The sequence below is a fragment of the Emydura macquarii genome, unplaced genomic scaffold (assembly GCF_026122565.2).
Source record: "Emydura macquarii macquarii isolate MOO-44397 ecotype Brisbane River unplaced genomic scaffold, CSIRO-AGI_Emac_v2 contig_1043, whole genome shotgun sequence".
NCBI lineage: Eukaryota > Metazoa > Chordata > Testudines > Chelidae > Emydura > Emydura macquarii.
In genome coordinates this window covers 10,339,625-10,362,426 of record NW_027131180.1, presented here as the reverse complement: position 1 = coordinate 10,362,426, position 22,802 = coordinate 10,339,625, and the positions used below count along the sequence as shown (strand labels likewise).

General features: G+C 40.5%; 1 protein-coding gene across 1 annotated transcript in view; it reads left to right on the top strand.

Annotated features, from left to right (window-relative positions):
- LOC137150972 (cilia- and flagella-associated protein 47-like) overlaps window positions 1–22,802 on the top strand; it is a 294,207-nt gene that overhangs the window by 33,499 nt on the left and 237,906 nt on the right. Inside the window, exons 12-18 of the mRNA XM_067545101.1 lie at window positions 6,457–6,646; window positions 6,742–6,838; window positions 15,384–15,600; window positions 16,819–17,063; window positions 18,620–18,750; window positions 20,434–20,556; window positions 21,413–21,544. Coding sequence (XP_067401202.1) covers window positions 6,457–6,646; window positions 6,742–6,838; window positions 15,384–15,600; window positions 16,819–17,063; window positions 18,620–18,750; window positions 20,434–20,556; window positions 21,413–21,544 — 1,135 coding nt within the window. The remainder of the gene's footprint in view (window positions 1–6,456; window positions 6,647–6,741; window positions 6,839–15,383; window positions 15,601–16,818; window positions 17,064–18,619; window positions 18,751–20,433; window positions 20,557–21,412; window positions 21,545–22,802) is intronic.

Genomic DNA, 22,802 nt, shown 5'->3' with positions numbered 1-22,802 from the left:
TAGGGAAAAATGTTAAATTCTTACAGCCATTTCGTTGAGACACTCTACTGTTTCTGTGTTTCGGAATAAGGGCTTGAAATTTGGCAGGGGTGTTGCCTTTTGTCAACATTTTGTCTAACCATGACAATTCTTTCAAATTTGGCCAGTCTTTAAGCCTGAAAAAATCTCAGTTCATGCATGTTCAGTAGAGACTTGCCACTAAATTCTCTAAGATTTCGTCTGCACTGGGTGTACTCTTTGTTCCGTGCTGCATGGGCTGAACAGTCTTTCCCTGCAATTGTGACTGTAGTTGCTCAGGCTAGCCACCAGGGACTGCTGTGGCACCAATCAACTGATTTGAGAGCAGGGGCTGTTTCCCCTTTGCTTTGCATACTCCTCCTGCTGGCACCCAGGACCTGACTTGCTTGCAGAGCAGTGAGGAGTTGGCAGATAGGACATGAGGAGAGGGGTTTGCAGTAATCAAAGGTTGGTGAGAAACCACGGGGAAATTTGCTAAAGGAGAGGGAGACAGGAAGTGGTGAGAGTGCTACAGAGGGGGAGGAGAACAGGAGGTGGTGGGAGGCAAGTGGATTAGGGGGAGAGAGCAGCAAGTAGAAGAGGGGTGTGGGGAGGATAGGCACAGAGTGGGATGAGGGTAGGAGCCAGGGAATGGGTGGGTGTATGGGAGAAGAGGTTGAGGGGCAGAAGCTGATCATGAAGACTTGATAGGAACAGAGGGGGAAGAGGGCAGGAGCGAGGTGGTGGGGTTGCATAGACTCATAGACTGTAAGGTCAGAAGGGACCAATATGATCATCTCGTCTGACCTCCTGCACAATGCAGGCCACAGAACCTCACCCACCCATTCCTGCAATAAACCTCTAACCTATGACTGAGTTATTAAAATCCTCAAATCATGCTATAAAGACTTTAAGGTACAGAGAATGCACCAGCAAGTGAGCCTTGCCCCATGCTACAGAAAAAGGCGAAAACCTCCCAGAGCCTTTGCCAATCTGCCCTGGGAGAGAATTCTTTCCCAACTCCAAATACGGCAATCAGCTAAACGCTGAGCATGTGGGCAAGACTCACCAGCCAGACACCCAAGAAAGAATTCTCTGTAGTAACTCAGAACTCACCCCAGCTAACATCCCTTCATAGGACACTGGCATATCTACCACCAGTAGTCAAAGATCAGTCAATTGCCAAACGAGGCTGTCCTATCAAATCATCCCCTCCATAAATTTATCAAGCTCAGTTTTGAAGCAGCTAGGATTTTTGCCCCCACTGCTCCCCTTGGAAGGCTCTTCCAAAACTTCACTCCTCTGACGGTCAGAGACCTGCGTCTAATTTCAAGTCTAAGCTTCCTGATGGGCAGTTTATAGCCATTAATTCTTGTGTCCACATTGGCGATGAATCTAAATAATTCCTCTCCCTCCCTGGTATTTATCCCTCTGATGTATTTATAGAGAGCAATCATATCTCCCCTCAACCTTCTTTTGGTTAGGCTAAATAAGCCAAGTTCTTTGAGTCTCCCCTCATAAGGCAGGTTTTCCATTCTGTGGATCATCCTAATAGCCCTTTTCTGCACCTATTCCAGTTTGAATTCATCTTTGTTAAACATGGGGGACTAGAACTGCACCCAATATTCCAGATGAGGTCTCACCAGTACCTTGTATAATGGTACTAACACCTCCTTATCTCTGCTGGAAATACCTCGTCTGATGCATCCAAGGACCGCATTAGCTTTTTTCATGGCCTCATCACATTGGTGGCTCATAGTCATCCTGTGATCAACCAATACACCCAGGTCCTTCTCCTCCTCTGTCACTTCCAACTGATGCATCCCCAGCTTATGGAAGAAATTCTTGTTATTAGTCCCTAAATGCATGACCTTGCATTTTCCACTATTAAATTTCATCCTATTTCTATCACTCCAGTTTACAAGGTCATCCAGATCTACCTGTATGATATCCCGATCCTTCTCTGTATAGGGAATACCTCCCAACTTTGTGTCATCCGCAAACTTTATTAGCCACATTCCCACTTTTTGTGCTAAGATCAGTAATAAAAAGGTTAAATAAGATTGGTCTCAAGACTGATCCCCGAGGAACTCCAGTAGTAACCTCCCTCCAGTCTGACACTTCACTTTTCAGTATGACCCGTTGTAGTCTCACCTTTAACCAGTTCCTTATCCACCTTTCAATTTTCATACTAATCCCCATCTTTTCCAATTTAACTAATAATTCCCCATGTGGAACCGTATCAAATGCCTTACTGAAATCTAGGTAAATTAGATCCATTGTATTCTCTTTTTTTAAAAAATCTGTTATTTTCTCAAAAAAGGAGATCAAGTTGGTCTGGCTCGATCTACTTTTTGTAAAGCCATGTTGTATTTTATCCCAATTACCGTTAACCTCAATGTCTTTAACTACTTTCTCTTTCAAAATTTTTCCAAGACCTTGCATACTACTGAGGTCAAACTAACAGGTCTGTAGTTACCCAGATCACTTTTTTCCCCTTTCTTAAAAATAGGAACTATGTTAGCAATTCTTCAGTCATACGGTACTGCCCCTGAGTTTACAGATTCATTAAAAATCCTCGCTAATGAGCTTGCAATTTCATGTGCTATTCCTTTAATATTCTTGAATGGAGATTATTTCACCCCCTCCTCCCCCCCGATTTAGTCCCATTAAGCTGTTCAAGTTTGGCTTCTACCTCGGATGTGGTAATTTCTACCTCCATATCCTCATTCCCATTAGCCACCCTACCACGATCCCCAAGCTCATCATTAGCCTAATTAAAAATGGAGGCAAAGTATTTGTTTAGATATTTGGCCATGCCTAGGTTATCCTTAACCTCCACCCCATTCTCAGTGCTTAGTGGTCCCACTTCTTCTTTCCTTGTTTTCTTCCTATTTATATGGCTATAGAACCGTTTACTATTGGTTTTAATTCCATTTTTAAGGTCCAACTCTACTTGACTTTTGGGCTTTCTTACTTCATCTCTACATGTTCTGACCTCCAAGAGGTAGCTTTCCTGGCTGATCTCTCCCATCTTCCACTCCTTGGAGGCTTTCTGCTTTCTCCTAATCACTTGTCTGAGATGCTTACTCATCCAGTTTGGTCTACAACTCTTGCCTATGAATTTTTTCCCCTTCCTTGGAATGCAGGCACAGATGGTTCCTGCAACTTTGACTTAAAGTATTTCCAAGCCTCCTCCACCTTTAGATCCATGAATTCTTCAGTCCAATCCACTTTCCCAACTAATTCCCTTATTTTTAAAAGTTAGCCCTTTTGAAGTCAAAGACCCTAGTCACAGATCTATTTTTGTTTGTTGTTCCATTTAGTTTGAACTAAATTAGCTCATGGTTGCTCGAACCAAGGTTGTCCCCTACAACCAGTTCTTCTGTGGGGTCCTCACTACTCACCAATATCAAATCTAAAATGGCATCCCCTCTTGTTGGTTCAGTAACTATTTGGTGAAGGAATCTGTCAGCTTCAAATCCAGGAAAATCTGAGCCCTCTTATTACTGCTATCACTTGTCCTCCAGTCTATATCTGGGAAGTTAGTTTCCCATAATCACACAGTTCCCGGTAGTATTTACTTCATTAAAAGCCTTAAAGAGGTCTCTATTCATGTCCAGATGTCAGATCCTGGTGGTCTGTAGCACACCCTAAGCACTATCCCAGGGGAAACTGGGGAAGAAAACCACTAATGTGATTTTTACGCAGACAGACTCTGTCTTATCAATTCCATCACTTCTAATGTCTTTAGTCTACCTCATTATTGATATACAATGCTACTCCATCACCTTTGCCTTTATATCTGTCTTTCCTAAACAGTACATACCCTTCAATACTTGTACACCAGTCGTGATTACTGTTCCACCATGTTTGTTATCCCTATAATATCTGGTTTCATTCCTCTACCAGTAGCTCTAGTTCCTCCATTTTGTTACCCAGGCTCCTCGCATTGGTTTACAAACATCTTAATTTTTGCTATTTGGCTTCGCTCACGTTCCTTACCTGATTTGGCACAGTCATTCTGCTGCCAATATCGCCTATTAGACTGGTATCTGCACTACCCTTCCTCTTAATGTCCATTCTGCTCCCCACTGCTGTGTCCTTTCTCACCTCATTTTCCTCCCTCTCAATGTTAAAATCAGGCGTGGAGATTACCTGGGCATCTCCCAACCATCTCCCCCAACTCCCTAGTTTAAAGTTCTCTCAATCAGTTGTGCCATCCTCCATCCTAGAAGTGCATTTCCCTCCCTACTCAGGTAAAGTCCATCGCAAGAGAACAGTCCTCTATCCATGAATGCCTCCCAGTAACCATATATCCCAAAGCCCTCCTTATAGCACCACTGCCTGAGCCATCTGTCGATCATCAGAATCTTGTCAAGCCTTATTTGTCCTCTAGGGACAGGCAGAATCCCCTGAAGATCATCTGAGCCTCAATTTCCTTAAGAGTCTTCCCCAGCCTGGCAAAGTCTCCTTTGGATACGTTCCAGCAAGAATTTAGCTATAGCATTTATACCCACATGAAGGACAATCAGTGGATTCTTTCCCGCTCCTGTTAAGGTCCTCTTCAGCCTCTGGTCAACATCCTGTATCTTAGCTCCCGGCAGACAGCACACCCGTCTGTTCTCTGGATCAGCTCTGGTTACAGGCTGGTCTGTTCTTCTCAGCAGGGAGTCCCCAATCACGTAGACCTGCATTTTTCCTGGCAACAGTGCATTTCTCCGTCCTATCCCCTGTTCTTTCTGGCTGCAAGTCATCTCATCTACTATTCTCCTTTGCAATTCTCTGTAACTGTTCCTGAATCCTCCTGGGCTATTTGATGGAGGAATGAGAGGGAATAGGAGGGACTGAATAGGAGCAGATGGGGAGAGGGAGGCAGGAATTGTGGTGTGGGGCTGGATAGGGGCAAGGGGCAGGAGCTGGGATGGTGGGTAGATAAGTGATGGTGGGGCAGCAGCTGGGGTTTGGGGAGTACATAGGAGAAGAGGGGGGTAGGAGCCATGGTTTGTGTGGAGTGGATAGAAAAAAGAGGGAGGGGGGTAGGAGCCAGTAGATGAATAGGCCCAGAGGGGAAAGGGGGTTAGAATTGAGGGGTGAGCATACTGGAGCAGAGGTGGACACAGGCTTGCAGGGGATGGGGTGTAAGGGTCTAGAACTACTAGTGTACAGTGGGGTACACTCCTCTCCAGAACTTGGAAATAAATCCAGGAATTTCTACATTTTTTTCTCTGTCAGCAAATAGTTGTGAAACCCACTGACAAAGTGTGTGTCTCATCCCCTGTGATGGCTGGTCTGCATAGAGGATAACTGCCTATTACTGGTACCAGATACTTGGTTAACTCAATTGATAGGGGTCTGTGCTATGAATTTAAAGGTTCAAACCAAGTTGGGGTGTCAGTATGTTTCCACATGATAGAATTTCTGTTTTTCCATTTTTCCTTTTTAAAAAAAAAAAAAAAAAAAAAAAGGAAATTATATTAAAAAGCAAACAAAAATAAATTTAAAAATACATTAATGTTACGAAGTCAAGCAGTTTAAAAGTTAGGAAATGTCAGAAGTTTGCCTCTGCAACCTTAATTTAGCCCCCTTATGTGTAGACACCATAATACGGTATTTATTTACATGATCACCTACAACTTTTACCACAGCACTTCTGCCTCAGTCAGTATACTTGATGAAGAGTGCTCCAGTAATTAATCAGCATTGTATAAGGATGAGGCTGTTGTCTGTAGGACTCCTATCTCATTTGTTGTGGAAGTTGTAAGGTGTGTAGTGAATGAGAAGGGAATTGCAGCAAGAGAAAGGATGTTCTCCTGGTTAAAGTTGAATGCTGCCCTGGAGAACTGGATTCTATCCACAGTTCCTATGTGATGCTGGGAAAGTCACTTAAGCCAAAATATTCACAATTGGCCATCAGTTGTTTTCAACATTTTCTAGATGTCCAACATAAGACACCTGTGGCCAGATTTGCAGTTGGTCTGAGTTTTTGTGATGGCAACTGAAGTTGACTGGAGCTGGGCTTTGAACATATGTAGTGCAGTAAAAATGCTAAGTACTCTGGAAAAAATAGGCCCGAGGTGGCAAAATTAGTGGACACTTCATAAGTGTGGCATTTCCTAACTTCAGAGTGCTTGATTTTGCAACCTTAACATTTTTTAGTTTTTGGATGTAATTTAACATTTATATTGCAATAGCACCTAAAAGTTCACAACCAGTTTAGGCCCCATTGTTCTAGGTACTGTACAAACATATAGTAAATGACAGTCTCTTCCACAAAGACCTAGAGTAGGATTGCTCAAAGCATTTGACACAGTTGATGCATTTTTCTCTAAAGAAATATGCTAATCCAGAGAACTACTTGAAATAGTTTAATATTTTCATTAACTTTTAATATGAATAACATGGAACATTTGTTAGGTTTCCAGAAATTTGGACTTTAACCTTTCTGTTTTTCTGTAGGACATATAACAGTCTTAACAATCCTGTGAACATAGGCCTTCAACCAGCTTCAGGGCTCAAGTCACCTAAGATCTCAATCACAGATGTACATAAAGAGAAACTGAAGGCAGAAACTACTCTTTTATATGAGGACTGCCTACTAAGTAGCCGAAAGCTGGCAGCAATTGAATCTAAATCCTTAACCAAAGAAGTAAGTTAGGTATATTTAAATATTATGTAACGTACATTTTAAATAAAAGAATAACATGAAAATAATTGAGAAATTATTTGTTGGGGTTTCCACAGGTTTGTGACGGGCTTAATGCTGTACCATCTTCTCCACAAGAGAAGGAAGATTGTAATTTAATTTTGACACCAAAACAGCTTTATCAGATACTCATTGGTAAGATAGCACCTTGGTTACATTTCATTTGGCTGGTATTAAAGTAATGTAATCTATACAACATAATTATTTGCTTTAATTAGTGTATGTTTAATGAAAAGGTGGTTTTAATAGCTATGCTAATGCTTGATCATCTGTCCTGCGCCTCCGCAGACAGTGTAGAGGTGCAGGACACTTACATTTGAAAGAATTGGTGTATATCTCCTTTTGTAAACTAGATAAAGTAAGTCATACCACAAGGGAGATGAATATAGGTCATAGGATGAGAGCTGCTCATTCTCTGAAGCCCTGATGTTACCTAATATGTGAAGAAGCATTCATATCAACAGGAGCACACCCTATCTAGGTTGTCTTCAAAGGAGAGGGTTCTGGGAGGGAAGCAAATAGTAATATCAGAATGGAGAAGGGTGATGTCATCAAGCCCCTTTTTTGACCAAATTTCAGTAGGGTGTGGTGTGACAAGAAGAACCAGTACTTGGAAACCTGAATGGAGCACCTCTATTAATGAGACTTTCACTTTCCCCACATGCAGCCCCTTAGGTTTTATTGTTGTACAGCTCCTCTACAAAATTTTGATGAGGGGTTTTAATTGAGGCTTCCTGCTACCTAGAGGTTCATCTTCAGGCACTGCAGCTACCCTAAAAGGCTTTCCATCATGGAATTCCAGCTATGTGAATAACCTAAGAGGTCTAGCATTGGGTGGTTTTATTTGGTAAATTCCATTAGCTTGCCAGAAGAAGTCACTCTGGCAGTTTATTACATGTAGTAAAAGGAAAGCTGCTTCCTGTACTACCTGAAGACCTAACCACGTAGGATGTGAGGAAATCATGACACATTGGGTGGGTGGTAGGTAGAAGAAGAATTTCAGGTTTTATGTAGGTTCATCGTACATTTGGATCATGGAAAATAGGTCTTGTCAAACTTGACTTTTTTAAAATGAAATTACAAGTTTGTTTGATAAAGGTAACTTCGTAGACTTCCATGAGATATTTGATTTACTACCACATGACCGGTAAAGTTTGCAGAGGACACAAGAATTTGTGGAGTGATAAATGATCAAGAGGGCAGATCACTTACCCAGAATGATCTGGATCACTTGGTAAACTGAATCAAATTACATGCTGTGACACTAAGAACCCCTGTATTCACACCCTACACACTATTGTAATAATCTTTGTACAAAATATGCCATGTGAAGCATCAATTGAAAAATAATAACTCACTGATCATTAATATTATTGTGTGGTGTATGTGATGGGTATTAAGAGTTATGGATTTATGCTAGAATTATGACTAAAATGTGTTTTAAACCAGGTATGTCAGATAGTGTTGATAAAAGGGTCTGCCTTAGACAAAGGAATATGTATTTTATTCTCTGACCAGCCCAATCTTCAGGGAAAGACAATGAAGGTCCATTTTTACATGTTAGGTAAACAAAGCTAGTAAGCTAACAAGTGAGGGAAGAAAGAGAATGGAGCTTCCTTCACCACCAGTCTTCATGCTTCTATCCTCACAGCTTGAATAAACTTTACTTTGAAGAGTAACTATCAGAAAGATTCATTTAAAATGTTTATTGGTCTAGAAAGACAGAGGGTCTGGACCTCAAGTGATGAACAATTAAGTCATCTGATTACATATAATATTACTGTATTGTAAGAGTGTACAGAGTGAGGTCTCTTTTGAAAGATAACGATGACACACTGGAGATTTATATCATTGTGAAATGTATGCATTAACACTATGAGGAAATATAGATATCTAATGATATTATGCTTTAAAGTCTGTGGCCAGACACGGAAAAACAAGTCCCCTTTCTCCATCTCCTGTGTAAGCATGGTGGAATCAAAACAGTGGAAGCCCCATTGACATACAGGGAGATAGGAAGCCCACAGAAAGGGAAGAATAGTTAGAGTTCATTCTGCCTCTTGAAACAAAGTCATTGAACTTTGAAAGATATAAGCAAAGACAGAAGCCATCTTTGGCATCCATCATTAGATGGACGCGAGGGAACAGAGCTGTTGCAAGCTGAGAAAGATAGGACCTTCACCCCTGCAGGTTGAAGTCTCTGGGAACTGAATATAGGTGAGAATAACCACATTGAATAAAGCCTGTATCTTAAGTTTTAGACATTTAGAAGTGTGTTTTCACTTTTCTTTGCTTGTAACCCTTTCTAACTTTATTTCTTTTACTTGGTATCACTTAACCTATGTCCTATTGTTAATAAACTTGTTTTATTTTTGTACTATAAACCAACTCAGTGCTGTGTTTAAATGTAAGGGTGTATTTATAACAGTTAATTTAATAAGCTGTGATGTGCTTTTGTGTCTTTAGAGGAACAAGTGACCCTTATTATTTCTCTAAAACCTCCAGAAGAGGGATGAAAATTACAGAACACCCAGTTGTGGGAAAATTCAGGACTGGGAATGTGTTGGGGTCACCTAGCAAGGACTGGTGGAAGCCAGAGTGGTTCTGTGGGGCTGTAAATACTCTGCTGGAGTCAGAGCTGGTGAGTTAGGACTGTCTAGCACACACACACTCAGGATGTGACCTGAATGCTTGTAGGCTGGTAGGGGGTGTTCCAGGTTGGAAGTTGCAAGTAAGGTTGCAGGGCATGTGGGGACACAACCCTTTACTTTTCTGGACTGGAACCCTGAACATTGTCACACATGCATCTTAATGCAACCAAATGCAAGATCATACATTTAGGTACAAAGAACAGAGGCCATACCTGTGGGATTGGAGGGCTGTGTCCTCAAAAGCAGTGACTCTGAAAAGGATTTAGGGGTCATGGTGGATAACCGATTGAACAAGAGCTCCCACCAAAAAGCTGACTAAAATTAGGGCATGTTTCTTGGATGTAGAAACAAGAATATTGGATAGGGGCAGGGAGGTGGTATTACCTCAGCATACAGCATTGTTGAAACAGTTACTGGAATACTGTTTCCATTTCTGGTATCCACACCTTTAAAAGGATATTGAAAAATTGGAGAAGGTTCAGAAAAGAGCCACAAAAATAAGTCTAGATATGAAAAAACCTGACTGGCAATCAGAAACTTAAGAAGCTCAATCTATTTAGTTTATCAAAGAGAAGGGTAAGAGATAACTTAGGGCTTGCCTATACTACAAAGTGATGTCAACGCAATTTACAGCGATGATTAAAAAGCACTATAATTACAGCGCTTGCGCCTGTTCACACAGCACTCATTCTCTCGCCAAAGTGCCTCCACAGTTGGTGCTCTAGCATCGAAAGTGAGAGCAGTATACTGTGGGCAGCTATCCTGCTGTGCAACTTTCCACCTTGTGCTGCTAGGAGTTGAGGGAAGGCGGAGTGGATTGCAGTGCATCATGGGTGTGGGCTCAACATCCCATGATGCAGTGTTTTCCATCCCGTCATTCCATAGGTTTCTGACTGTGTTTTGTGACATTTTTCAACGGACCTTGTTAACTGTGCACTTGCCATCTCTGTCTGAAAGTATAGGATCCTGCACTGCTCTCCACTGTTGTGGTGAGTGTTCTGAACACATCGTGGCTGCTTATGCAGTATATCATGATCCCCCAATCTGAATAGGAATCTGAGGTGCCTGACTTGTTTTTCTCATGGAAAGAAACAACACCTGATTACTTTTGGCATCCACAGAGCAGCTGCACATGGTGCACCGTAACTTTTGGCCACATGAAACAAGCACAGAGTGGTGGGATCACATCATCATGGAGGTCTAGGATGATGAGCAGTGGCTGCAGAACTTTGGAATGAGCAAAGCCATCTTCATGGAACTGTGCGCAGTGCTCACCCCAGTCCTCACCAGAATGGGAGCTGCCTCTTGGTGGAGAAGCATGTGGCAGTCGCTTCATGGAAGCTGGCAACTCCTGATTACTACCGGTCGGTCGTGAATCAGTTCGAAGTCAGGAAGTCCACTGCTGGAGCTGTGTTATTGCAAGTGTGCAGGGCCATTAATCACATTCTGCTACGAAGGACTGTGAGTCTTGGAAATGTTCGTGAAATAGTGGATGGCTTTGCAGCAAAGGGATTCCCTACCTGTGGCGGGACAATAGATGGCATACACATCCCAATTTTGTTACAGGACCATCTTGCAATGGAGTACACCAATAGAAAGGGGTACTTCTCTATGGTACTGCAGGCGCTTGTGGATCACTGTGGATGTTTCACTGACATTAATGCGGATTGGTCAGGGAATTTGCATGATGCACAAATTTTCAGGACCACTGGCCTGTACAGAAAGCTGCAAGCAGGGTCTTTCTTTCCAGACCAAAAGATTTGAATGGGAGATATTGAAATGCCCATAGTGATCCTGGGAGACTCAGTCTACCCCTTACTGCCATGGCTCATGAAGCCTTATATGGGCAACCTGGATAGCAGCAAGGAGTGCTGAGCAGGTGTCAAATGACTATTGTTTGTGGTGTTTGGCAGATTAAAAGCTTGCTGGCGATGCCTTTTATGGCAGGTTGGATCTAAACGAGGAAAGTATTTCCATGGTTATAGCCACCTATTGCGTACTCCATAATATTTGTGATGCTAAGGGTGAAAAGTTTAACTCTGGGTGGAGCGCAGAGGCGGATCACTTAGCGGCTGACTTTGAGCAACCATGTGTCAGGGCTATTAGAGGGGCTAAATGGGAGTCTATTTGAATCAGTGGGGGCTTGAGAAACCAGTTTGACAATGAGCCCTAGTAATGTGTGTTTGTAAACAGCAATGTGCTATGCTGTGACTGCTAGTCAGCTTGCTAGAACATTGGGCTGATTCCTGACCGTGATGTTTACTCTGCAATGATACAATTGTGATTGTGTATATCAATAAAAGCTGCAAACACTGTGTGTAGGAGACAAATCAAGATTGCTTATCTTTCAGAGAGTGTCTTTGTTAAATAATAATTTTGATTAACAACACACACAAAACACTGGGATAGAAGGGAGAAAACAGTGAGGGGCAGTGTGAGTTCTCAGCTGTGTGTGAGTCCAGCTTTCATTTTGGAAGCTGTCTGAAGGACTGGAGTGAACAGGGTACCGAGATGGCTGGGAGGTTGGAAGGAATATGCAGGTGAAGTTTGGGGAGGGCATGGAAAGCAGTTCTTTATTGGCTGCTGTGGGGCATGAATTCTGTCTGAAGTGTTAAGGACTTTAACAGCTCTGTTTGCTCCTACATGGCATTTATCATCCGTTTGTAACCTACTAACACTCTCTCCTGTTTTTTCTTCCTCTCCTGCAGAGGAGAGGATTGGTGAGTACCTCCAGGAAAGTTTTTTTTAGAGCTCTCTTTGGAGGATTCCTGTGAAATCTCGCTATGCTTTAACACACTTTTTTTCTGTCACACTGCTTAGCTGAACATGGACATGGGAAGCACACACAAACACAGCTACTCTTGTATATTTCTATCTAGTTCAACCACCTGTAGAATGCAACAAAGCAAAGCATAGCTGTACCTAATGTAACTGAGCAGCATGAACTAAAAAAGATCATTTACCAGAGCTCCCCTCTCCTGCATCCTGCGTGCCAGAGCTGGAGAGCTGGGACTGGCTCAAACCCTCAGGGGTCAAGAAGAGGTCTTAGCTCTTCATGGGATCAAACGACCCTGTACCCTGCTTCGAATTGTCCTCCAACTCAAACTCCTTTTCCACAGCCTCTTCCTCAGTGTTGATGCAGTTGTCCGCTGTCTCTGGCCCCACGGAAGTATCGTTGGGTCTCTTGGCAGTGGAGGTGGGGTCGCTGCCAAGGATGGCTTCCATCTCTGTATAGAAGTGGCAAGTCCTTTGGCTCTGCACCAGAGTGATGGTTTGAGTCTCTAGCCTTCTGGTATGCCTGCTGCAGCTCCTTGATTTTTTACATGGCACTGCAACATGTCCTATTCATAGCCCTTTTCCACCATGCCACGAGAAATCTGCCCAGAGTTATCAAAGTTCCTGTGGCTGGAGCAGAGCTGGGACAACACAGCCTCCTGTCTCCATATGCTGAGCAGATCCAACAGCTCTGGTGCGCTCTAAGCGGGAGAGCGTTGGCTGCGAGGAGCCCCATGGTCAACTGAGAAGATGCGATATGAGCTCTATATGCTGAGCAAACAGGAAATGAAATTTAAAAAATTCCTGGGCCTTTAAAGGGGGAGAGGTGGCTAGCTGCAGGGCAGTGGAGTTCAAACTGATGGCCAGAGCGGTGGGGATGGGCATTGTGGAACACCTCCTGGAGGCCATTTACTGTGACATAACTAAGCATGGAGTCTACACTGGTGCTTTGTCGCTAAAAGTTTGCTGCAAAAAGCTCCACGCCTCTCTTCAAGGTGGTTTTATTTTGTCGTGAAATCAGGGGAGTTTTGTCAGCAAGCGGGGCCTTGCGGTATGTACACCACCACTGCTTTGGCAAAAAAACTGAAGTTGGTCACCAAAACTCTGTAGTGTAGACCAGGCGTTGATTACAGTAAATAAATACCTACATGGAGAGAAGAGATTTCGTACTAGAGGGCTCTTTAACCTAGCAGACAAAGGCATAACAAGATCTAGTGGCTGGAGTTTGGTACATATGTTTAAGAGTGAAAATAATTAACCATTGGAAAAACTTATCAAGTGATGTGATGGATTTCCCATCACCTGAAGTCTTTAAATAAAGATTGACATGTTTCCAAAAGATGTGCTCTAGTTCAGTCCGAAGTCATTGGGCTTGACCTAGTAATTACTGGGTGACAGTCTGTGGCCTGTGTTATGCAGGAGTCGGCCTTAGGTGCTCATTATGATCTCTTTAAAAAATCTATGAATTGAGACTTAATAGGGAGGCTGGGAAGTGTGATGTAATTTGGAGATATTGTGTATATGTATAGAGGTGTGGAAATGAAAATGATGATGTCGTCGGTGGTCCAGGGGAGAGATGAAATTAGGTTTATACTGGTTGTTGTGTCTGTAAGGATATGACACGAGCCCAGATGTTTGAGTCTGAGGGAAGCAGTTACTCACAGATGAGGGTTAGCTGCTAGCTTCTCTGGGTTACTTCCCATGCCTCTTGACTTAATGTCTGGATCCTGCTTGGACGGGGGCCCTTCCTGGCCTCCTTGCCAGGGGAGGCTCTTGACTTCTGATAGCCCCACTGGGCGTGGTAGTGCTAAACCAAATGTCCGGTTCTATCTTCCCCTTCTGGCAGGGTCTTTTCCCTCAGGCCTCCAGGCCTGGGAAAGGTCCTTTGCTCTCTTCAGGCAGGGTTTTTCCCTCCCTCAGTCTTTGTACCTGCAGGGTTCTCTTCTGCCAGCGCTCTGTTCTGTCTCCTAAACCTTCCTGGCTCTTGATTGCACCTTGCCTGCTCACACACTTTCTGGTAGTTCACATCACTCTCATAATTCTAGCTACACCCATTCTCTGGAGAGGAGGCTTTTCACAAGTCCTGGGCGGGGCCTTGATTGGCTCCACGTGTGTTAATTAATCTGGAATAACCTCTGCTCAGCTACAAGGGGAAAAGGGATTTGCTGAGCCTGTGGCTGACATATTGGCCTTCTAGCACTCTCTGGTAGACATCTGGTCTGACCCCTATCACAGTATGTAAAATTAAAGCTGAGACAACACAATCGGAAACATTGTTTGTATCATTTTTTACATTCAATATTTTATCTTAAGTAATTAACTTTTCTGTAAATATTCATAGATAAGGCAATGAAACTATTCAGCAGTATCAAATACTATTCCTTTAAGTACTGGAAAGTAAAAAGCACATATTGCCTTTGAGTATGGTTCATGAACATGATGACACTCGTGCATGTGAATGCAGCTATAGCCAAATCATTAGCAAGACTACCTCATGTGCTATCAAATGACTGGTTTCATTAAGGAGTTGTGCCTAAAAGCACTGGCCCAATATTACCCTCCATTTCTTGGAGTTTTGGACTGAGAAATAACAAGTTGCATAAATGGAGAAACAAAACCTTTTTTTTTTTTTTTTTTTTGCTAATGCATTTGTTCTGTCATCATTAATTAAGCTGAGTAAATGAACAAAAAGACTTCTGAAATGTTATTTGAAAAGTTTACATTATCCATTTAAAAAGTCAGGATCAATATCTTGCCTAAAAGGCTGTGGTTTCTCAGGTATCTCTTCTTAAAAAGATCATCGATATGTAGAAACTATTACTAAATTTCTCATTGACTGTTACAATACATGTTTAATTCAAACTTACATTTTAATAAATTATCATTAGTGGTGCCTTCAGTCACAATAATGATATTAATCCTATACATTTACCTCCTGCAATATTTATCTTACTACTGTAGAGTGGTGTTATTAAGATGTAAAGTGTAGAACTGAATTTTGAACCACACGACTGCCTACATCCAGGGTGGGTGGTATTTGATTCTGAGGTTTTGTATTGAACTCCTATAGTTTTATTTATTTTTCACACTTAGTTCATTTACACACTTAGTTGTGTAATTGATTAACCAAAATTTACATAGTGATATAAATTAAAAAAAGAACTAAACTAGCAATTTTAATTATGCTTCATTAGCTGTTTTTGTTAACTTTTAAAAATACAGATTTCACTTCATATATATATATTTTCCCCTAGGTCCCTCCACCATAGACTTTGGTGAAGTTTGTGTGCACTCTGCATCTATCAGAAAAATGCATGTTATCAATAATCTGCCTGTGCACATCTGGATACAAGTAGAAATTGAAAGTGAGGAACTACAGCAGACCAGTCCATTGTCTCATGTTTTGCCACCTCTTTCGAAGATTTATATTCCAGTGGTATTTGAGACTAATACCCTGGGGAAATTTCAAAAGTAAGGCTATTTATTTGATGTAGAGATTAAGCTGTATGGCAAAGGAAATGTAGACATTTTTCACACAGATACTTTAAACTACATATTATAATGAAAGTGATGATGTCTTGCATATTATGAGCTGTTGATGTATAAACACAAAGCCCAGTTTTACACTTAAAATTTTTGCCACGGTAATAACGTTGGTTAGGGATGTGATTTTTTTTTTTTTTAAATAAAATCCTTATACTGGAAAAAGCATAGACAAAGTTATACTGGCAAAAAAGTGCTTTTGCCATTATAGCTTATTTCATTTGGGAAAGCGTTCTGTTGCCAGCATAAGCTGTCTACACTTAGAATGGTTGCTAATATAGCTGTACTGGAAAACCTTTTCTAGTGTAGGATGATATCTCAGGATGAAACTCTAACCTTACCCATACAGTTGCTATAGAGGCTGAGTGGGATAAAGCACCCCTTGTCTGGGAAGTCAAATGTTTCCTGAAGTTCTTTTGTGTTGCATGTGAATGCACAAAAGGAAGGTTGACATCCAGGCATCTTTTGAGGCCATTTTGTTGTAGGTGAGCAGTTTTGAGGTGAAGGATTTCCCATATAAAAAGCCCATGGTGAAGGTAGGAACCAGGAATTGTGGGTGAAATACTGGCTCCGTTGACCTCAGTGGATTCAGATATTCACTCTGTGTGTTTGCTGAGCAGTAAGATTCCAGGAGAGTCAACGAGATACAGAGGTTCAGGACAAATGCTTCTTGGTGAAAAAGCAGTGATGCTTTAGCTGAGGTTTCCACAAGATAGCGTTGTCTGTGTGCAGTTACTACCTCTGTTTAGGGACACAGGACTTGTTTGTATTCTGTAAATAAACCAATTACACTAAGAAAATAATCTGACTCTGGGTCACAGGTTTCTTTTCCAATCTAGAGCTCGCTTGCAAGGCTCTAGTATCTGTCAAAACGCATCAGAAAAGTGACAATATATTTAACTATTAAATTTTAATGAATCAGAACTGTAGAAATACATTTTTGTTTATTTCATGGCCTCTAGCATAATGTAAAGAGCAAAACAATTAGAAGTAGCAATTTTTTAAAATCCTTTTAACTGAGTATGTCTAACGTGTACAATATTTTCACTAGGTATTTGCCCCTAATGATGATATTTTATGTAAATGTATTATTGAATATTTTAATACACATGAAATTTATTGGATCATATGTTTTCTATATTACAGGTCTTTCACTTACACAATAAACAACAAACATATTGGGCATGTGCTGGTACTTGCAAAAGCAGTGCCAGTTGCCCTTGAGCTATCTGCAAGGGAGCTGGTTCTAAATCCTACCCCTGGCTTCCTTGCGGAAACAGGTTTTAGAACAACAGTCAGATTATGCAATCACAGAAACGATCTCGCTGAATTTAGTTGGAAACCTATAGTCACAGATAAAGGAATAGCGTTTTCTATACGACCAGCCAAAGGTATAGTATGTTTTTAGAGCTGTTTTAAGCAACCTGCAAACAGTAAAGTGTGGTGTGCATGCATTTATCTTAAAGACAGCTAACATCAAATGAAGACATTCAGCTGACACAGTAAAATGTTATTTTTATCGTTTGCATCAATAGTACTGGAAGTGAGAACTATGATCAGACCATAAAAACAAGTAAAACTCTGAATTTTGGTGCCCAAACTAATTTGCTTATATAAGCTCTGGACGTGCACCACAGTCTCATCTTGCTGTTTCTGTGCCACAGTGAATAGCTCTTCACAGCAGCTCTGCTCTGAGTTCAAGAGTTTAAGCTGCTGACCTCTAAACTTGTGGTTCCCAACCTGTGGTCGGCGGACCCCTGGTGGTCCGCAAGGCTACTACAGGGGGTCCATGGAAAAGAAAAATAACATCCTCCCCAAGGAAATGTACAATTTCAAATAAAACTAGTAGCATGTGGTGGTCCGCAAAATGTTTGGAGGTTGAAAAGGGGTCTGTACACTTGAGAAGGCTGGGAACCACTGCTCTAGGGTGGAATGAGGAAACCATTTAATAGCACACAGCAATACTGTATTTAGGATAGGAAGTGATAAAGAAAACCATATATGTCAAAACTACTAAGGAATTTAGGTAGACGGAATATAATTCCACAAAATTAAAATCTGGTCAAAACATGAAGGTTAGCCCCGCTTTACTCTTGCATAAAGTGCCATTGGATTAATAATGATTACATGTGCTCAGGACCTTTGTTTTATATCTAATATGGAAGATGAAGCCTCCAGTAGTACAGTACCCTTTAAAACTGTGTTGGAGTTCAGTAATGAAGGGATTTATTACACTGAGGCACGGACTCTCTCATCCTCTAAGGCCCAGTTAAGCACCTGACTCGTATTGATTTTTCCCATTCAAATCCAATTCAAATCAAGGGGAGTTAGGTGTGCTTAATATCTTTGGCCTCAACCAAATTAGCTGGTTTAGGATAACTTTGTTTTAAACACCTTTTGGCTTGACAGGGAATTTTAAATGCCTCAGCATCTGGGAAGTAGGGCAAAGAGATTTTTTTTATTTAAGATGTGAATGAGGTCTGAGAATGTTGGACTGTTGTTGCCTTATTACTTAATACTCTGTTATTATTAACCAATGCAGGTACTCCTGTATTTGCACTCATTTTTGAGGTGTTATTTAAGACTGAGTTACAGCTCTAAAGATGTGTGTGTTTGTCATTTAGAAAAATAATTACCAAATAAAAAAATATTTTGAGGATGGATTTACATCACTTTATTTTATTTATTTTTTAAAAATACCCTCCTTTTTAAATAGCGCACAAGTGTGATTCACATGTTCAAAGAGTGATAAATTGTGGATACAGTTTGTTGAAGTATATTGATTAACTGGGATATGCAGTTGTTATGAGTAGGTTTAGTCTAACTATTTCTCAGCCCGTATGTAAATCAGGCCAGAGGTTTCTAGGAATGTGAACCAGTCACATACAGTAAACTTCATATTTTTCAAAAATTGCAGATATGTAAATATTTATTCACCTTTATCTAGGCATTGTGGAAGCATACAAAGACCTGGAGTGTGAAGTGGTTTGGCATCCCGGTTTCTGCTCTCCAGAAACAGGAGAATTCAATCTGTATGTACATCAGGGAAACACACTTAAGCTGAAATGCCTTGCAAAGGTAATACTTAACCCAAATGGTTTTGCACATTTTTGGTAATTTAATCAACGTTTTCTTGATTTAAATTTATTTTAATCTCTCACGTTCTGTATTTTATACACTGATCAAACTAGTAGAAATTCTGTGTCTCATTCTTATCCAGCATAGACCATGGTTCTGCTCCTCTCTGGTTCTGAAATCCAATCATACTTCACAATTTTCTGGAAACATAGCTCTAGATAAGGAAAGGAAGGATATGTTCTTAGGTGCTGGAACTAGGGATGCCAAGGGTGCTGCCGCATACCTGGCTTGAAGTGGTTTCCATCATATACAGGAGTTTATAGTTTGGTTCATTGGCCCTCAGTAACCACACTATAAAAAATAGTTCCAGCTCCCCGGGGCATGTTGTAGCTAAATACATCAGATTGTGTATCCAGAACTGCCAATAATCCTTGCTGAGTTAGAACTGGCAGCCACTCCAGAAGGACAGTCTCTGCTTCCTAGGTCAATGAAGGGTCTATGAAAAGTCTAACTCAGATGAAATCTGTGCTGCTGGATGAACGTTTAGCGGTGGTTTGATGTTTCCTTCACTAGTAGAATTCTTAGATTCATGCTCCAATGAGGAATTCCTTCTCTAAGGGTGACAGCCAACAAGACAGATCCTCTCATTATATCTCCCTCTGTTCCCTTTTCCTTAGTCAGCTTGGAATGTCTTATTCTCCCCTTTGCTGCAGTGACTGAATTGGTACAGCTAGTTACAACATGGTCTGTGCTGTAGCATACTGAGGCCTAGAAAAACAATTCTAATTCCACTCACCTGCTGATTCGTTCTAAGGGTATGACTACATCAACTAGATACCTGAGGCTGCCCGTGCCAGACAACTTGGGTTGCAGTGCTGTTTCACTGCTGTGGACATCTGGGCTCAGGTTGGAGTTTGGGCTTTAGGACCCTGTGAGGTGAGAGAGTCCCCGAACTCAGGCTCCAGCCCGAGCTTGGAAGTCTACAAAGCAATGAAATTGCCCAGCACCCCGAGCCATGCAAGCGTGAGTCAGCTGGCATGGGCCAGCCATAGGTCTTTCTTTGCTGTGTAGACATACTCTCAGAGGCTTCGTCAGTGTAGCACAGACACCCACCACTTCAGACTTTCCAGATGAGGAGGTATCATAGATTTACAGATTTCTGTCAGAAACAAAATCAACCTGCAGAAACGGGGTGGGAGGGGAAAGTGCTGGAGTGTATCCAGGACTGTGATTGAATAATAACATCCTGCCTCTCAAACAAAGCGAGGAGAGGGAAGTCATGAGCTGTGCTGTTTTGACCAGCCACAGAAAACCATTTAGCAGGTAAATGGGGTTATAATTTATTTTTGTTCATGTAATTCTCTGTGCACTGCATTAAAAGTATCCCTCAAATATAAACTTTTGCAAAAAGTTCATACCAAAATTTCATAGTCAGGCAGAACTTTAACTGAAGTGCAGTAATATAGCAAAAGAGTTAATTTTCAAAGGGAAATAAAACATACATCTTGTTATTTTGCTAGGGGTTTACTTTTGGAGCTAGGTGCTTTGGCAAGAAATCTTGGTTCCCCTTGATATTCTACTTTAATGTATGCATCTCCGCAATTGCCTGGCTTATTGTGAAATCAAAAGAAAATTGAGCTTGAATTATTTGTTTGCTTTCTTTCTTTCTTTCTTTGTTGTTAGCTTGGCCCCACCAGTATTCAGTTTATGGAACAAAGGATACCTTTCAATCATGCTCCTCTAGGTTTAACTACTTGCAAGACAGCCATTCTTCAAAACACAGGACATAATCATGCGTACTTCCAGGTAAACTGAATTACTGCTACTGTACATTTTTTTTTCTTGTTTTGGACAGTTTATTATTTCTTATTAGAGTTCATGTTCTCAGATATTAGAAGTGTTCTCTATGGTATACTAATGGATTTTTTTTTCTTTAGGTAGCTTTAATTTTTGTTGTACAAAATAAATAGTTATCCTCATTAGACTCTTCCCCTCTTTAGGGGTTCATGGGACTACTTGACCTAGTTTCTCTTGCTTGTATTGTTTTTAGCTGGCTTCATTAATAGTGCTGTCTGTAGTAGACTAGGCCCTCCTGACCACATTAAGTGTAGGATAATATGCTTGTTATTGCAACACAGTGTGTTTATTAAAAATAAGGAAATCTCTTAGGCTTTCATGGCCTCTGAGATGTTAAGTAGAAATGACTGGATAGACAAACTTACCTTCACATGATTCTTGCCCTACATTCCACATTTATACTGTGAAAAACTCACAACTAATTTTTACTCAGTTTGTATCTGCCACTGGAAAAGGTGCTCTATTGGATTTTTTGGAATTGTGCTAAATCACAATTTTCTAATGTTAAGGAGTGGTTGTTAGGAAAAAAAAATCAAGGTCCAAATTTTCAAGGCTGAGTTGCAAAAGTTAGCTGCACGATAGAATCTGGCAGATGTTCAGCACTTCTGAAAATCAGATAATTTATTTAGGTGCCTAACTGAAAATTTTGTCCTAAATTTTTAGGCCTGGGTTAATCTAATAGAGTATGATGGTTACATTAACTAGATTGCACACTCTTCAGGGCAGGAAATGTCTTACTCAAATTCTGTGAAAGCATAAATTTACAGCATTATCGACGTTTTATAATGATTATTTGTATTTGAAGGTTCTTGATTCAAACCCTCTGCCTGGAATGACTATCACTCCTTCTCAGGGTGTCGTACCTGTCGGAGGCCGAGCTGATCTCAAAATCTACTTCACCCCCAATGCAGTAATGAAATTTGATACCAGAGTGGAGGTATAAGAAAATCTGAACATTTGAGTATTATCTCATTAGAAGTGTGTGTGCATGTGTGCACAGATGCATGCCTACATATTAATCATGCTCTCCATTAATCCAGTCTAATTTAATGTATTTTTTCCTAAAAATGTTGATGATTGGTGCTGCAGTTTTTCAGAATTAATATCAGTTTGCATATTTTTCTTAAAAAGCAATTTTTAAACATGATCTCTTTACTATTTTGTGTACAAAATAAGTATACTGTATTTGAAGTGATGAGCTTATAAATATATATGGATGTGAAGAGTGTTTCTTTTGAAAAGTTTTTTGTTTGGAATAGAATCAAATTTTTTATCAAAGACAAACAATCCTCCATATAAATGGGTCTTTTTAAAGGATTTAATATAATGTCAATTAGAGAAAATCTTAAAAGCTTCAAATCTGATTGATTTACTCTAAAGGTGTGGATGTGAGACTGATGATAAAACAACTAATGCTCAAAGGCAATGTATCTTTCCAAAGGTGTGGTGTAGGATAGAAAGGGGTGTTTCACGTTGTTGAATATCAAGTCATTTTATTTGAAAAATTATTACAATTTATAGTCTAGTGAAACAAGAAACGGGAGGCCAAATCTTAATAATTGTCTTTTTAATTGCAATTCAGGATGTGACTTCTCCACTCTTTTAATCACTTGAGGTTCTCTGCTATGTTGTACAGGGTGCTGTGATTAAAGACAAACAAAATAAGAGTTATTAATTATAACTATTATGTTAAAGAAAGAAAAAGAACAAAATAAAACACAAACCATAAACAATGGTTACTTTAGTTACAATCACTTATGTATTTCTCTCTGTGGAGAGCTTTTAATAAAGATTACATTTTTGATAGTGGATCTACGCTTGGAGGGTACCTTGCTCCAAAAAATACACTAAAACAGGACTCACTAGTACCTTAGGTAACTAAAACAGTTTATAGGTGGGCAGAAGAGTTTAATTAATGTTTGTTATATCATGAATAACCTAAACAGTTTATAAATCAGCAAAGATGAGTATCTTAAGTAAATCCTATGAAACCAAAGAAAATGTTTAAATTTGGTTATTTAAAAGAAGTCTTTCAAGGAGTTGTCTTGACATAGGCAGTTAATGAATATCAAGAATCTTAAAACTGAATTAAATCTCTCTATTTCTCTCTGTTTTCCCAGGTTTGCTTATGTTTCTTTTCCAGGTATACACAGTCCACCATCTTATGTTTAACAGGATCTTAATAATAGATCATA